This window comes from Adiantum capillus-veneris, chromosome 6, assembly GCF_014529385.1.
Source record: "Adiantum capillus-veneris isolate H3 chromosome 6, ASM1452938v2, whole genome shotgun sequence".
Lineage (NCBI taxonomy): Eukaryota > Viridiplantae > Streptophyta > Polypodiopsida > Polypodiales > Pteridaceae > Adiantum > Adiantum capillus-veneris.
The window spans coordinates 56,270,748-56,286,044 of record NC_140936.1 but is presented as its reverse complement, the minus strand read 5'-3'; the positions used below and the strand labels follow the sequence as shown (position 1 = coordinate 56,286,044).

Below are 15,297 nucleotides of genomic sequence, written 5' to 3'. Positions count from 1 at the left end.
CCTCCAATCTTCCATCTCTTTTCTCCATGCTTTCATTTCCAATTCAATGATGGAAATTCGTTTGGAGTGAAGCATATATTTGAGTTTGCTTGTTGCCATAGGTGAGGTTGGGGATGACATGAGAGAGAGAGAGAGAGAGAGAGAGAGAGAGAGAGAGAAGAGAGGATTGATGTTTCTAAAGTGCAGAAAATGCAACAAACCCTAAAACGCAGATCTGTCCAACAACCCCAAAAAAAAAAAAAAAAAAAAAAAAAAAAAAAAGCGAACCCTAAAATACAGGTCGCGAGCCCTAAAAACAGGTCGCGAACCCTAAAATACAGCAACAAACCCTAAACGAAAGCATGGTAAAGAGAGAGAGAGATGGCGTGATGAGAGAGAGAGAGAGAGAGAGAGACCTGATGAGTGATGACAGCTCAGTAGCAATAGATTCAAGGCTGGATTTACTGATTTTCTCACTGTAAGCATCGAGTAATGCATTCAGTTTTTATAAAGCTGAGGGCTGATGTACGCGGCGGCACGTGGGGGGGGGAGGGAAGCGCGCGTGCGAGAGAGAGAGATTTGCACCCCACAACCATGTCGTCACCTGACACAAAACACCTTCCAAGGGGCAAAAAAAAAAATCAAACTCCCAAGTCCCTGCTGCTCCCACATGGCACCCTCCTGACTCCTCAATATCCGACATCCTCAATTATCAGTTTATAGGCGCCAATCATACAGTTTCTCAAACAGTCGCCTCTCTACAGCTGTGTGTAGACACTAAATAAGTCTCCTCCTTTCGCACGCTGAGTGAAGGGTGCAGCGATCAATATGGAAGATGTAGTAATGCAGCATGTACAAGCAGGTGAAGCAACATGAGATTGCATAAAAGATCACATACTGCATATCCATCACACACAGACTGCCTCAAAGATCAGCTATACTCATTCTTGCAATATAATTGAGCAACAGAATAGCCCTTTCACAACAATCCTCCACAGAATCTTGCTTTCCAAACCAAAAATCCCTTTTATTATAACCTCTTATAGCCTCTATCAGACATCAACTGATGCAATACATGTCTCTGTGTGTGCTGTTCTTGTCACAAAATCTGTGTGTGCATGCTAGGAAAGGACATTGCCATTTTAATTCGCAACACCCAAATCTCAGGCATGAGCCCTGGCTATTGAAACCCTATCTCGGTGTGATCTAACGATGGAGGAAGAGACCCATCATCTTGAGAACATAATACAGGCATGAGCCCTGGCTATTGTAACCCTATTTTGGTGTGATCGAACGATGGAGGAAGAGACCCATCATCTTGAGAACATAATACTTTGTTTGTTAGGACAACCGTACACATGCACCTTTCCTCGAAAAGAGTACTGCCAAAGCAAGCTTCAGGAATCAATGAAAAGACCCATTCAATGACTAGGCCCCAAGGCAACACAGCAACAGATCCAAGTACCCATGTGATCGAGAGTTGCAAACATGGCTCTACATTTGCAGCCATAAAAAACTATTACCCACTATTCGTCACTGAGGAATCACCATCACCTGGCTTTATCCAAGCTTGGTTCTGAATCCTCATTGCCTCGATCTCGTTTGCTTTCTCTTGCATGGAAACACTTGAATATATGTTACGCATCATGATATATGCTGAAGCATCCTTTTCATCCACCCGCACTGCATTTTCGAATGCCTGCCTCCCAAGCTCCACGTTGCCCCACTTCTTACATGCTCCCAATACAATATGCCACACAATGATGCCAGGATGAAAGGGCATCTTCTTGATCATGGCTAAAACTTTTCCTGTATCATCCACACGACTAAGGAGATCAATCATACATGCATAATGATCAAGAGTTGGAACAAGACCATACTCATCGCACATGGCCTCAAAGTAAGAAAGAGCCTTTTCTAGAAGCCCTGCATGATTGCATGCATAAAGCACATTGACAAATGTAGTGAGATTTGGCTTCTTCCCATCTCTTAACATCCTGTCAAAAGTATGAAACATACTGTCAGTCTCACCCCTTTGAGCATATCCTGTTATGAGAGCAGTCCAAGTTATCACATCTCGTACTGGCAGCTTGTCAAGCACATCGCTTGCATCCCAAAGTAAACCACATTTAGCATACATGTCCACAAGGATGTTGCCAACAAGAAGCTCTCTGTCAAAACCTTTTTGGGTGATCTCGCAATGGAGTTCTTGTCCCTTCAATGAGGATCCTATATTGCTACATGCTTTCAAGCCACAAACAAAAGTGCCCATGGAAGGGGTAATTCGCTGGCGATGCATTTTCTCAAAAAAGCTAAGGGCCTCCTCCTCACCTCCATGCTCCGCATATCCGTCCATAAGCGCAGTCCATGAGACCACATCCTGAACTGGAAGCTTGTCAAAGACTGCCCTTGCTTTTGAAAGAAGCCCACATTTTGCATACATATCAACTAAGGTGCTTCCTACAATAAGGTTGTCTTCGAGCCCTTTCCTTGAAATCTCTGCATGCAATGCTTGCCCACTCTGCGAAGCTTTTATAAGGCCACATGCTCTTAAGCTACAAATGTAAGTAACAGCATCTGGATAAACACCCTCTTGCCGCATCTGCCGAAAGCAATCAAGTGCTTCCTTTCCATTCCCATGATAAGTATACCCAGCAATAAGGGCAGTCCATGCAATCACATTGCGTATAGTAAGCATGTTAAAGACCTTTTGAGCCTCTACAATTAATTTGCATTTGGAGTACAAGTCCACTAAGGTACTTGCAATTGTGGAGTCTTTATCAAGACCTTTTCTTGTAAGATCAGAGTACAATTGTCTGCCCTTATCAATAGACTGTATGCTACTACAAGCTTTCAAGCCGCACGTATAAGTAATCGCATCCGATGATAATTCCTCCCGTTGCATCTGCTCAAAGCATTGAAGTGCCTTATCACCATGTCCGTGTGTGATATAAGCAGTGATAAGTGCAGTCCATGAAACGACACTGCGCATTGGGAGGATGTCAAAGACCTGCTGCGCACTGATAAGGTCACCACATTTTGCGTACATATCAACCAATGAGCAGCCCACAAAAGGATCATTTTTGACAAGCCCTTGGTTAGAAACGTGATCATGTATAATGCGACCTTGTTCAACATCGTTCAGTTTGATGCACGCTTTGAGCAAGGCTAGATACGTGGGTCCTGGGAGAAGTAGCACACTGTCATGTTTTCGCAAAGTTCGAAACGCTGTGAGCGCAAGACGAAACTCCCTGCGTTCAATGTGGCCATGTATGAGGGCAACCCACTTGTGCGGTTCCAATGTCTTCTTGTTGGCAAAGCTCTGTGACAGGCATGACGGAAGCGACATTCGGTAAGCATGGCGCTCTCTCTCTCTCTCTCTCTCTCTCTCGTGGCACAGTGGTACGTCTTGAGTTCAAGACTTCCCTCTTTTTCTTCGTGGCCTCCCTAAAGCCTTTATGTGCTCTAAGGCTAGTAACCATGTTTACTTGGTAAGCTTAAGACCTTTTTAGGCCAGCCCAAAAAAGGGCAAAGGCTATAGCGATGCCTTCTTTTTTTCTGACTAAAATAGAAAAAAAGGTTGAGTTGTATTTTCAAACATTTTTTATTAGAAAAAAAATGCTCATTGGTTGAAATAAAGATAGTGGACACTCATTTAAATGAAGAGTGTAAATCTAATGATGGACATGTCCTGAGTTTTGAAATATGAAGTGAATCCTCGTTTTAATGAAGAGTGTGTACAACTTGAGGCATTTCGAAACGTGGCAAGATAAGACAGGGTTGTCGAGTTGACGTGGAAGGCGCCCAAGGGAATTGGGAATGCTACTGACTCGATACCAATGGATTTCTTGCCTTCCAAGCCCCCCAACATTTAACGGCTACTGATATTTTCCGCTCTGTTCTTGATATGCTATCTTCTCCCAATAATCGATGGATACCCTGCACAACCATAAATAAAACCCCAATAATCGATGGATACCCTGCCAAGATTCCCTCCCCTCTCGGCTCCCCCGCCCCCCCCTCCTTCCATATCAGCGGAGAGAGAGAGAGAGAGAGAGAGAGAGAGAGAGAGAGAGAGAGAGAGAATCCTCCACACCCCCCGGGGCCCTGCACCCTGAGCATCATGCCATGGCCTCCTTTCGATTGCCTATCCTCATGCTGCTTGTCCAACTCCGTCTCTTGCTACACGTGCCCCCCGCCCCCCATCCCGGGTCTCTATCTCGAACTCCCCTTGCCGCTGCCTACTCTTCGGACTGTAGCAGCTACAGAAGCACTACAGTCGCCTCCCTGTCCGAATCCCTCCCTCGTTCGCGCCTGCTCATGCCATGACCTGCGAGAGAGAGAGAGAGAGAGAGAGAGAGAGAGAGAGAGAGAGAGAGACTGCCCCAGCCCAATTCCGAAACCTCCACCCGCTGCTGCAGCAGCCTCGACGAACACGAAGAAGCGTAGCATATATATGAGTGGGGGCAAGTCGACAACCGCGCCCACCCACCGCCTTCGCAGAGAGCTTTCGAGAGAAAGATAGAGAGAGAAACACGTGCTGAGAAATAGAGTTGGTGGGGAGAGAGAGAGAGCCCATCAGGCACCTCCTTACCCCTTCAATGCCTGCCACCTTAACCTGACGCCACGGAATCCCCTCGACATTCCACTAAATTCTTTTTTCCAAACTTGACCACACATACTTCTCCGTCGTTGTCTCTAGCGGCGATCTGCGTCCTCTTCATCAAACTGTAGCCATGTAATAGTCATTAATGTTGATTATTCTTTACATGTAATGAACCTGTTTAGCACATTCTTGGGTAAGCACGGAAGGCAAAATGCCAACAGCACCCCCACTTCTGCACACCCGCTATATTATAATGGCCCCAAGCTTGCAGAAAGCATAAGGCGTCCCCTGTCTCGGATTTTCTCATCGTCAGGTTAGAATCGCCCCGAACCCACTTCCGCTTTAGCATAACAGCTATTTCAAGATTCGGCTTCACGTGGGCATGGTGTGTCTGTGTATGTATGGTGGAGAGAGACATATTTATATGTATGTTTCTTCCGCAAAACTTATTGCTAGAACAGACAACCACTCAACAAAACGTGCTTGGAAGTTGGGAACAAACTACGGATCAATCTGCGACAATGGTGGCACGGCGCAACACTCTTCTTCCTCACTCCTCACTTATCATCACTCTTCTTGATAGCACACATAATAGCATAGTAATGAAGATGGAGAAGATGGCAAGCTTAAGCATTAAAGCATGACTCTTGGTTGGAGTTGCATTCCATAGCCAAGTAGGCTCTCAACTTCTCTACTTGCTTGGAGAAGGAGATGGAGCTCTTGCACTTTGCACTTCACACAATGAGGGTGTGTGTGTGTGTGTGTGTGTGTGTGTGGGAGAGTATACCCCCAAAGCATGCCCCTAGCTTCCTTGGTTGACCCTCTCTTCTAGCACAAGCCTGAAGCTCATTGGACCCCTGCAAATATGGCCAATTACAAGAAAGATGCATATCAAGCAAGCATGCTAGCCTTGGGACAAGTGTCCCCCTTTCCCCTTTGAGAGAGAGGACTTAATAAATGCAAAAAAAATTAACTAAATCTACTAATTTATCATTGGACCCCTTGGGTGGCCAACCAATAGGCTTTAGGCACACCATGAGGGCAACATGAGGAGTAATGTTGACAAGTGTCCCTTTTTCTTTCTTTGTACCAAGCTTGCCTTGTGTAAGTATGTGTGTATGTTTTCTCTCATCCCCCCTCTCTTAGGGATCGCCCCCTCCTTGTAGGGATAGATGTTGACTTTTGCACGCCTTACCCTCAAGAACCTTAGTCCGCAAGCATGAAAAAAGCATCTCAAGCTTGGGTGGTGTTCCCAAAAGCACCTCAAGATCCCTAGTCGGCAAGCACAACAAGCACCTCAAGCACCTTAGGCAGCAAGCACGACAAGCACCGTAAGCTTGGGCCGGGTTCCCACCTCAAGCTCAGTCCTAGCCTACATAAGGTCAAAGGACTAACCTTTGGAGGTCTTTAACGAACCTAACCCTAAGGTCTTTAAGATCCATTAGCTAACTTGCTCTTTGACAGATCGTCTCTCATTTGGGCTCCTTTACCATTGGCCCCGTGTCGGGATAGACCTGAAAGCACATACCTATATTCTAACCCTTGTTCCTGTTTATTCTCCCACATTAAATGATCAGTTTAATATGAGAAAATCATTTGGGTTGGTTAGATATTAGTTTTTATGACACATGATCAGTGAGCTAATCATGGCAACACGAATGGTGACTCTACGAGGTGAGCTTCTTGGCCTATAGAGGAGCTAAGCCACAATGGTTGGTCATCTCCACATCCACTTCCCTTCACCTCCAATCAATCCAATCACACACACTAACGATTACAAGATGCACACAACACTAATCCTATCATGCAACACGCTAATCGCAAGCGCACACACATAGATCCAATCAAACCTACATGAACACACAAGCAAGAGAGGGCAATCACACAAGATTAGAGAGGGATTAACCACTAATTAGTTATGATCTAGCTAATCAAAGCATCATTAGCAATCACAAGAAGCATGAGAGAGGCATAGTGAAAGAGAATCAAGCATTGATTAGTGTTAACCAAGTCACATGAGCAAGGAGAAGCTCAAGGACTCCATAGCCACACACCTCAAGAGCTCTCACCAAAGAGTGATGTTGTGGTTCATCAACACAGAGAAAAATTGGTTCATCATAAATGCTCTCAACCTCTCATAACTTAGATTTAACATTCAGAAACAGTAACATGATACATAATATATGGAATGAGAGAAGAAGTAACTCAGAATAGAGAGTCAGAATGCTTCATTCATCAAGAAAGAACTACAGATATCTCAATACAATCAGATCCTTCACAGTGTACAAAACCAACTTATATCAACTTTTCCAAGAAGTTATAACAACCTCAGTCTTGATACAGTATAACTGTAAAATATCTGATTGATCAACATCGGACTGACTACAATCCGACTTACTACATATCCGATGAAACATATCCGACTTACTAACAAAACAGATCTGACTAACTACTAAACTGACATACTAATATGCCTGGCAACACATGGCATGCCCCGGTGGTGGATTTCCTGGAAATCCGACTTGAATGCACATATCTTTTAATCAGAAAGAGATAGACAAAAATATTGAGTCTTTACCACCCTAAATTGCAGATCCTTCTTTGGCAACATCTTTAGTAAACACGTCATGAACAACTTGATCTTCAGTAAACACTTGATCTTCAGCATCTGCAACAACTGCAAATTCCTGCTGAGGTGCACTCTCCATTAAAACATCACCCACTGCAAAGTCCTGCTGAGGTTCATCCTCCACTGAAAGTTCTTCAACATTTGACTTCTCAACTTGATCATCAGCCTGCAAAGTCTGAACAGAAACATCCACTAACTTCTTCAATGCAGAACCTGATCCAAACATATGTTCTTCCTCTTTATGCAACTCTTTTCCCTTGTAATCCTGCAACTGCTCTAGATAAATCTGCTTCTCTTTCTTCGAGTGTTCTACTGTCTCCAACAAATCGGCTTCATAAGAAATGAAAAATCCTGCTTTCATAGCTTCATACAGATATTTGACAATTGAAGTCAATCTCTCTCTCATGGCCTTCCACACATCTTGCATCCCATCTACTAACTGCTGCCTGACAAAACTCAGATCTCCTTCTTCCATAAGCACTCCAGTGACATTTACATCCTCTTGAGCCAACACCTGCTTCTCTAATTCCTGTAAAGGTCTCAACCTCTGTTGATGAATCTCATTATGTACTTGTAATTCTGTATTTCTGACAGAAATCTGATCCAATCGAGAATTAACTCTCCTTTCCAGATCTTTTGTCCAATCCTGAAACATACCCAAGGACAATTTAACCTTGGCTACTTCCTGTTGATGTAGTTGAACTGAAGCTGCATTTCCTGCTGATGTCTTTCTTTTATGTCCACTAGTTTCAATTTCAGAGCTTCCACTAATTCCGATTGTTGCTGTAGCATGACTTTTGAAACATCAGAATCTGCTACACTTTGTAATTGATCTTCCATTTGCTGCTATGCTAATCAGTGACAAAGCCCTGTAAAGCCTTAAGCATTTTAAGAGATGTTGGTACATCAGAAACATTAATTTTAGACTTTGATGCAGAACTTGGACCAACTGCAGAGAAGTCCAAGGTTTTGGCTACTTCATGCACAGAAGCATCCAATTTCCTCTTTTTAGGCATTGTGAAAGTCTTGCCTATAATCCTGCTTGGTGTTTGGGTATCCACATCCAGATTCTTCAATAAATCACCCATGAGTGATTTATGCTCAGGACTAGCCAATACCATTTTTGCCTCTTGCTCAGTATAACCTGCAGCAATCAAATCTTGTAAAGTCTACAATTTGTCTTCACCACCTGTAGTGATAGCTGATTTCTCAGATATTTTAATCTAATCCTGTACTGAAGTTGACTCAAGACTAGGAGTCATAATAGACATTGAGATCTCCCCCGTATCCACTCTTTGAGCAAAAACAAATAGAGCCGAAAGAAATGCTGATAGCCTGCTGCTTGTGTCTTCCTCTTATCCGGGCTGAAAATCTCTGCATGGATTATCTCATAAACCCAGTGAGCCCAGCTAACTTTACCCCCATTCTCAGCAAAACATAATGGTGCCCAGTTGTCTTTAGACATGTAGTCATACTTAGCTAGAAAACAAACCCTTTCTAAGAACCACTTAAGTTGTTCTCTTCTACAATAGTCCACATTTTTTAACATTAAATACTATCTACCCCCTTCCCTTGGACCAAACTCTTTTTTCAAGTCTTCATCAGAACATTTGGGTGTTGTAGTTATAGAGGTAAAAGGAAGTTGAAATACAAGTGCAACCACACCCGGACTGAGATTTACCTTTTCCGATATAGCTCCTCTGGTCTTCCTCAATAGTTCCATTTGTGTCTTGGCATAGATGTTTGCCTTCCATTGACTCCAGGGAAGTGTAGAAAACTCATACAAGCCAATTGCCTTCAGCCATCTCTCATTGCGTTCTGCCTGATAGTCAATCTCCACTTTAAAATCTGTGAATGGCTCCATGAGGCGCTGCAACATCTTGCTAGAGGATAAAGGAGTTGTTTCCTCTTCTGGAAGTACTTCAACATCATCCTCTGGATCAGACACATCCACTCTGAGTGTGACACCCTTTCTTCGAGGTCGCAACTTACATGCATCACCCTGCTCATCGCCTGATAGTCAATCTCCACTTTAAAATCTGTGAATGGCTCCATGAGGCGCTGCAACATCTTGCTAGAGGATAAAGGAGTTGTTTCCTCTTCTGGGAGTACTTCAACATCATCCTCTGGATCAGACACATCCACTCTGAGTGTGACACCCTTCCTTCGAGGATGCAACTTACATGCATCACCCTGCTCATCATCTGGCGAAGGTTTCATCACTGAACCTGATTTTTCTTTAGGCATGGTGGGCGTAGAAGGATAAGAAAGCTTAAAGGGCTACTGCGTATACATGCAGGATCGGCTTACGTGATTCACACAAGCGTGGAAACATATAAAAGGGTGTGATGTGATTACTCCCTCCCTCACTCTTATGATACTGCTTAGTGGAGAGCACTTTGCATGCTCTTCCACGCCAAATTTGAATCCTAAACGTTTTTTAAATAATCCGATAAGTTACAATCCGATCCAGTATATTTGAAGCAAGCAGACTCCGAGCCAGTGAATTCCGACCCAATAATTAACTAAAATCCCTGTATTATCTGCTGAAGGTTCATTAGTAACCTGCTCCACAGTATTGGGAAAAAATCCAATAGCTTCACAGAAGGCAACATCTGGCACAGTAGGTTTAAGCCATTCCAAATGAGGTGGCTTTCCCTGAAACTTCTTTAACCTAAACCCATTGACAGGTTTATCCACTCTAGTGCCAAATATATCAGCCACAATGAATGTTCCCTGACCTAAGTCCTTCATAATCTGATATGGTCCTTTATATCTCAAGTTCAGCTTTCCAGGATGAGGACCCAACCTGGAGTTGTATAGCATAACCCAATCTCCCACCTGGAAAAATTTGAATTTGACATTCATGCTTACCCGAGCTTTCCTTCTTCTCTGAATTACCTCTGTAATGTATGAGCTGACCAACCTGTCTTCCTCCAGTTGCAATAAATACTTGCTTCTGTGCTGAACTGGTAACTTTGGAGTCATTTTCTCAGCACTAATTCGGAGGCTAGGTGCCACAAACTCCATAGGGACCACAGCTTCAAGACCATACATTAATCTGAAAGGAGTCATACCTGTTGTTACCTTGAAGGCTGTTCTGAAAGACCATAAAGCAGAATCTAGCTTTTCATCCCATTCTTTCTTATTTTCTTGAACAATCTTCTTCAGAGTTTTAATGAGTGTTTTGTTGGTACTTTCAGCCTGTCCATTGGCCTGGGGATGATAAGCTGTAGATTTTTTGTGCATAATCATGTGGATTTTAGTTAACTCAGAAATCACTTCATTCAGAAAATGTGTCCCTCTATCACTAACCAACTCAACAGGACAACCACACCTGGTCATAATGTTGTGATACAGGAACTTTGCTACACTCTGCACCTTGTTATCTTTTAAAGCTACAGCTTCCACCCACTTAGTACAATAATCAGTAGCAACTAAAATGTATTTGCACCCCCTACTAGTTGTAGGCTTTACTGGTCCCAAAAAATCCATACCCCATTTTTGAAATGGTTCCAATGGTAATATAGGATGATTTGTCATCCAATCCCTAGAATCAGGTTGACCAAACTGTTGACATACCATACAACTTTTTGCATAGGAATGAGCATCCTTCAATAAGGTAGGCCACCATAAACTAGCTTGTAATATCTTTTTTCCTGTGATATCCCCTGAGAAATGACCTCTTGCTGGTCCAAAATGAGCTTCTTGCAACATAGCTGATTGCTAAAAGTCTGGTACACATCTCCTAATTAACTGATCAATCCCTTTTCTATATAAAGCTCCAGCAATAACCAGAAAAGGTCTGCTAGTGAGAGCAAATTTCCTTCTTTGATCTGTTGTAAACTCAGTTGGCATGATACCATCAGTTAAGAAAACAAGCATTTGATCATACCATGAATCAGTAATGGAACTCTGAATTTCAAATAATTCTGCATCTGGTAACTGATCCTGAACTATTGTCGGTTGTTCTCCTGTCTCAATCCAACTTAGATAATCAGCTATTGCATGCTCTTTTCCAGGTGTATGAACAATGATGAAGTCAAACTCCTGTAACAGCAACATCCACCTTGCTAACCTACCTGTAAGTAAGGGCTTTTTGATAAGGCAAAGCAAAGCTTGGTGATCAACATGAAATATGACCCTATTGCATAAGAGGTAATGCATGAATTTATTCAAAGCATAAACCATCCCTAAGGCTTCTCTCTCAGTTACTGCATAATTCTTCTCAGCAGAGGTAAGTACCCTACTGGCATAGTACACAGGTCGGAACCACCTCCTGGTCTTCTCTTACATTAACACAACTCCAATAGCCACAACCAAGGCATCAACAAATACATGGAATGGTAGTACCCAATCTGGAGGTTGTAATATAGGAGCAACTGACAACATTTTCTTGAAAATCTGAAATGATTTCTCCTGAGGTTCAGACCATACAAAGTCTACATGCTTTTTTATTAAGTGGGTAAGAGGCATGCACACATTGGCCAAATATCTGATGTACCTGCTATGTCATTTGACCTGTCCCACAAATTTGCTCAATTCCTTGACATTGGTAGGTGCTTGTGCTGATTGAATTACTTCAATCTTCTTCACATCTATAGACATTCCTTCTTGAGATACCAAATGACCCAATAACACACCACTTCTGACAGCCATTACACCTTTGTAAGGATTTAAGGATAATCTGAACATTCGACATCTTTCAAAACATAACTTTAGATGTTGAAGGTGTAAATCTCTTTGACCAAAAACTGAGAAGTCATCCACAAAAACCCTCATGAAATCCTGCAAATAAGGCTCAAATGTTTTATAAGCTGTAAAATTGAACGATGGTGGTCCATTCTTGAGACCAAAATTCATGACTGTAGATGTAAAAGCTCCCCAATCAGTTATGAAGGTTGTTTTGTGTTGATCCTCCTCAACAACTTGAATCTGATTATACCCTGAAAAACCATCAAGGAAACTATACATTTCTTTCCCTGCTACTGCATCCAATATAGCATCACAAAAAGGCATTGGGAAAGGATCTGTAATTGTGGCTGCATTTAACTTCCTGTAATCAACACATACTCTAATCTTCCCATTTTTCTTTGGTACCACAATGATTGGTGATAACCAGGTAACCTCATGAATAGGTTTGATAAATCCAACTGCCAATAACTTGTCAATTTGCTACTTGACATGTTGTGCAAAATTAGGGTTCATCCGATATCTTTGCTGCACAATCGGAATTGCATCTTCTCATATTAATGTGATGCTGATGCAGTTGTGGATCAATACCTTTAACATCTGAGTAATCCCAAGAAAATACATCCTTATACTCCAACAACAACTGCAACAAATCCTGTAAAAATTCTCCATCCACATAAATGCTGACTTTGACCATCTTTGGGTCATCCTCAGTCCCTAAGTTCAACTCTCTGAGTTCATCTGGTTGTACTCTTTTAGAGCCACCAAACCTTTTATTATAGATCTTTTCTACCATGACTCTGGCATCTCTTTCCTCTTGCTGAACTTCCTCTTTGGTATTGGAAGATATACTCTGATCCATCAACTTTAGTATGTCGGATCCCTGAATTTCCTGACCCATAGCAGTTTCAGCAACAATTTCTTCAGGTTCCTTTTCTTTCTGCAAGATACCATCAATGTCAACGTCAAACACTGGAACAACAGTTGGATTAGCCTGCAAGAAGGCTTCCTCATCATCATCCTCTACTTCTTGAGCAAAACTGATTGATTGAGCAAACAATGGCCTTTCTTTGCTAGGAATGTGCTTTCTACCCAGGATAGGCATAGTGATTACCTGTTTCCCCTTGGTAAGAACCACTTGATTCTCACCCCAATCATGTTTCACCTTGGCCAATCTGAACCAAGGTCTACCCAACAACATCTCATAGGAAGCATCCCCTTCCTTCATTTTGAGTACAACAAAATTTACTTGAAAGTGCATACCTACAATCTGAATGAAAGAATTCCTTAAAAACCCTATAGGCTGGACCCTTCTCTGATCAGCCATTTTAACCTGGAAAGGTGCTGGTTCCAACTTAATCCACATCAGAAGGATGAATGGTATTCACACCTGGTTCCCCTTTCTGCTGAGTCAGAATTCCATAGTGCTTTCCCAACAACTTGTGCAATAACCTTTCCTTAAATGCTAGTACTATGGAAATCATTTGATCCAAAGATAAGTTCAAGGGAGAGTTAATAAGTACCTCAAACCAATCAGGTTCAGATACCTCCACCTTCTTTTGATGTTGCAGTGGTTCATCGGAATCGGAATTCTCCTCCAAAACTTGCTGCTGTTGCTCCTTCTAACCATGTTTATGCACTTGATCTCTTACTCCTCTTTGCTGCTCCCAGTCAATAGGACCTTTGGCCTTAGACCTTGTAACAGCCAATACATCAATCCCTGGCTCCAGATGCTCTGGATGGTTGCAATCAATCTCCACATTATCATATTCCTCAAGCTGGTCTATTGTTGTTGATCCAGTATTTGGCCCTTGATAGATTGGAATATCTATAATGATGACATTAGCCTGTGCCTGTGGTTGATTCTGAGGAGGTTGTGGAGGACCTGCTTGCTGGTTCTCCTGATTAAAAGGCACGATCGGAATACCCCTTTCGTCTCTATGCTTTACCCACAATGTACATATGAGACCTACCCAATGATTAGGGTCACCACAATAGACACAAGGCATTACCCCTTGGTGTCTTCTCTGTTTATTATCCTTATTTCTACCAGGTCCTCTTTGATTCCCCTGTCCTGGTGGTCTTCCTCGGAACGGAGCCACCTGATTTGCCTCTATTAAAGCATTACCCCGACCAGTACCTGAAGATGGTTTATTTCTCTGTTTAGGATTGTACCAGCACTGAGCAATGGTATGCCCATCCTTCTCACAGATTTCACAAAACCTCTTGTCCTTAGGAGCTATAACTGATTATCCAATACTCTTCAATTTTTGGATCAGATCAACCTCATCACCTGTCTTGTCCTTCTTTTTCTTAACAGGACTCTTTTTCTTCTTTTTGTCCTCTTCATCAGAGGAAATCTCTGAATCCGATTTAGCAGAAGACGATGTATCTGACTCAGAACCTGATTCATAATTCTTGGCTCCTCTTTTGCTAGACTTGGCCATGCCAAACCTCTTCTCAACTCTAGATGCAGCTTGTACAAGGTTATTAAATCCTCCTGCAATGTCAATGCTAACTACTGCATTTTTAATTCCACTTCTTAAACCTTTCAAGAAATAACCCACCAACATTTCATCAGTCGGTCTCTCATTTCCCTGCAGTCTTTCAACAAAGATTCTGAATTTTTGAGCAAAATCTTCTACTAGCATTGTACCATGTTTGATACGACATAGCTTTCTTAAAATATCAGTAGGAGTTTTCTCCTTTCTGAATCTTTGTAAAAAAGATAAACTAAGTGCATTGTAAGTAGGAAAGTGAGCTATACCATATTGGCTGAACCAACTCATGGGCTTTCCTTCCAATGTGGCTGCAAATTGCTGAAGTTTGATAGGATCAGGGTACATAACCTGATATCCACTTGCTTGCCACCTTGTTTCAAATTGGGCCACATGACAATCTGCATCCTCTTTTTGACTTCCCTCTGAACTTGGCTGATTTAATCTATAGGTTAGGAGGTTGTTAAGCCATGGCGATAGGAGTCGGGAGTCTTGCAAGTCTTTGCCTATTAGAAACCATCACTGGGTCAAAGTGGAGTCGCCTTCTACTTCTTGTAGGGCCTCCTGTCAAGAGTAACGCTCCAACCAATTGCCTCACTGCCCTTCCCTCTGCTACTCCATAACCCTCCCCACCAGAATTTACTAATGGTTCTTCAAGTGTTGATCAGTCTCATCATCTTCACGTACATCATCATAATGGAAAGGATCTATATTGCCTGCCCTAGCCTGAGCCCTTGTGTAATATACTCGAGAGTGTCTCCTACCCCTCTCGGACATGCATTATACCAGAAAATACCTTCATAAACAGAAATGGAATACCTGATAATTGCATACGTCCTCAGCAAAGAGAACATAACCCGCAGGATCGCCAAATGTGTTGTGGTTCATCCACA

The 15,297-nt window shown here is 42.5% G+C and overlaps 1 protein-coding gene across 1 annotated transcript; it reads right to left on the bottom strand.

The window, feature by feature from the left end:
* Positions 1–401: 401 nt before the first annotated feature.
* On the bottom strand, positions 402–3,399 carry LOC147455547 (pentatricopeptide repeat-containing protein At2g33680-like). Its single transcript, XM_086514303.1, has one exon. The coding sequence runs from the start codon at positions 3,326–3,328 to the stop codon at positions 1,499–1,501; it is 1,830 nt and encodes a 609-aa protein (XP_086370429.1). The 5' UTR covers positions 3,329–3,399; the 3' UTR covers positions 402–1,498.
* Between the last annotated feature and the right edge of the window lie 11,898 nt (positions 3,400–15,297).

Excerpts from the sequence above, each read along its gene's own strand:
- LOC147455547 (XM_086514303.1), bottom strand. The coding sequence starts at position 3,328 with ATGTCGCTTCCGTCATGCCTGTCACAGAGCTTTGCCAACAAGAAGACA.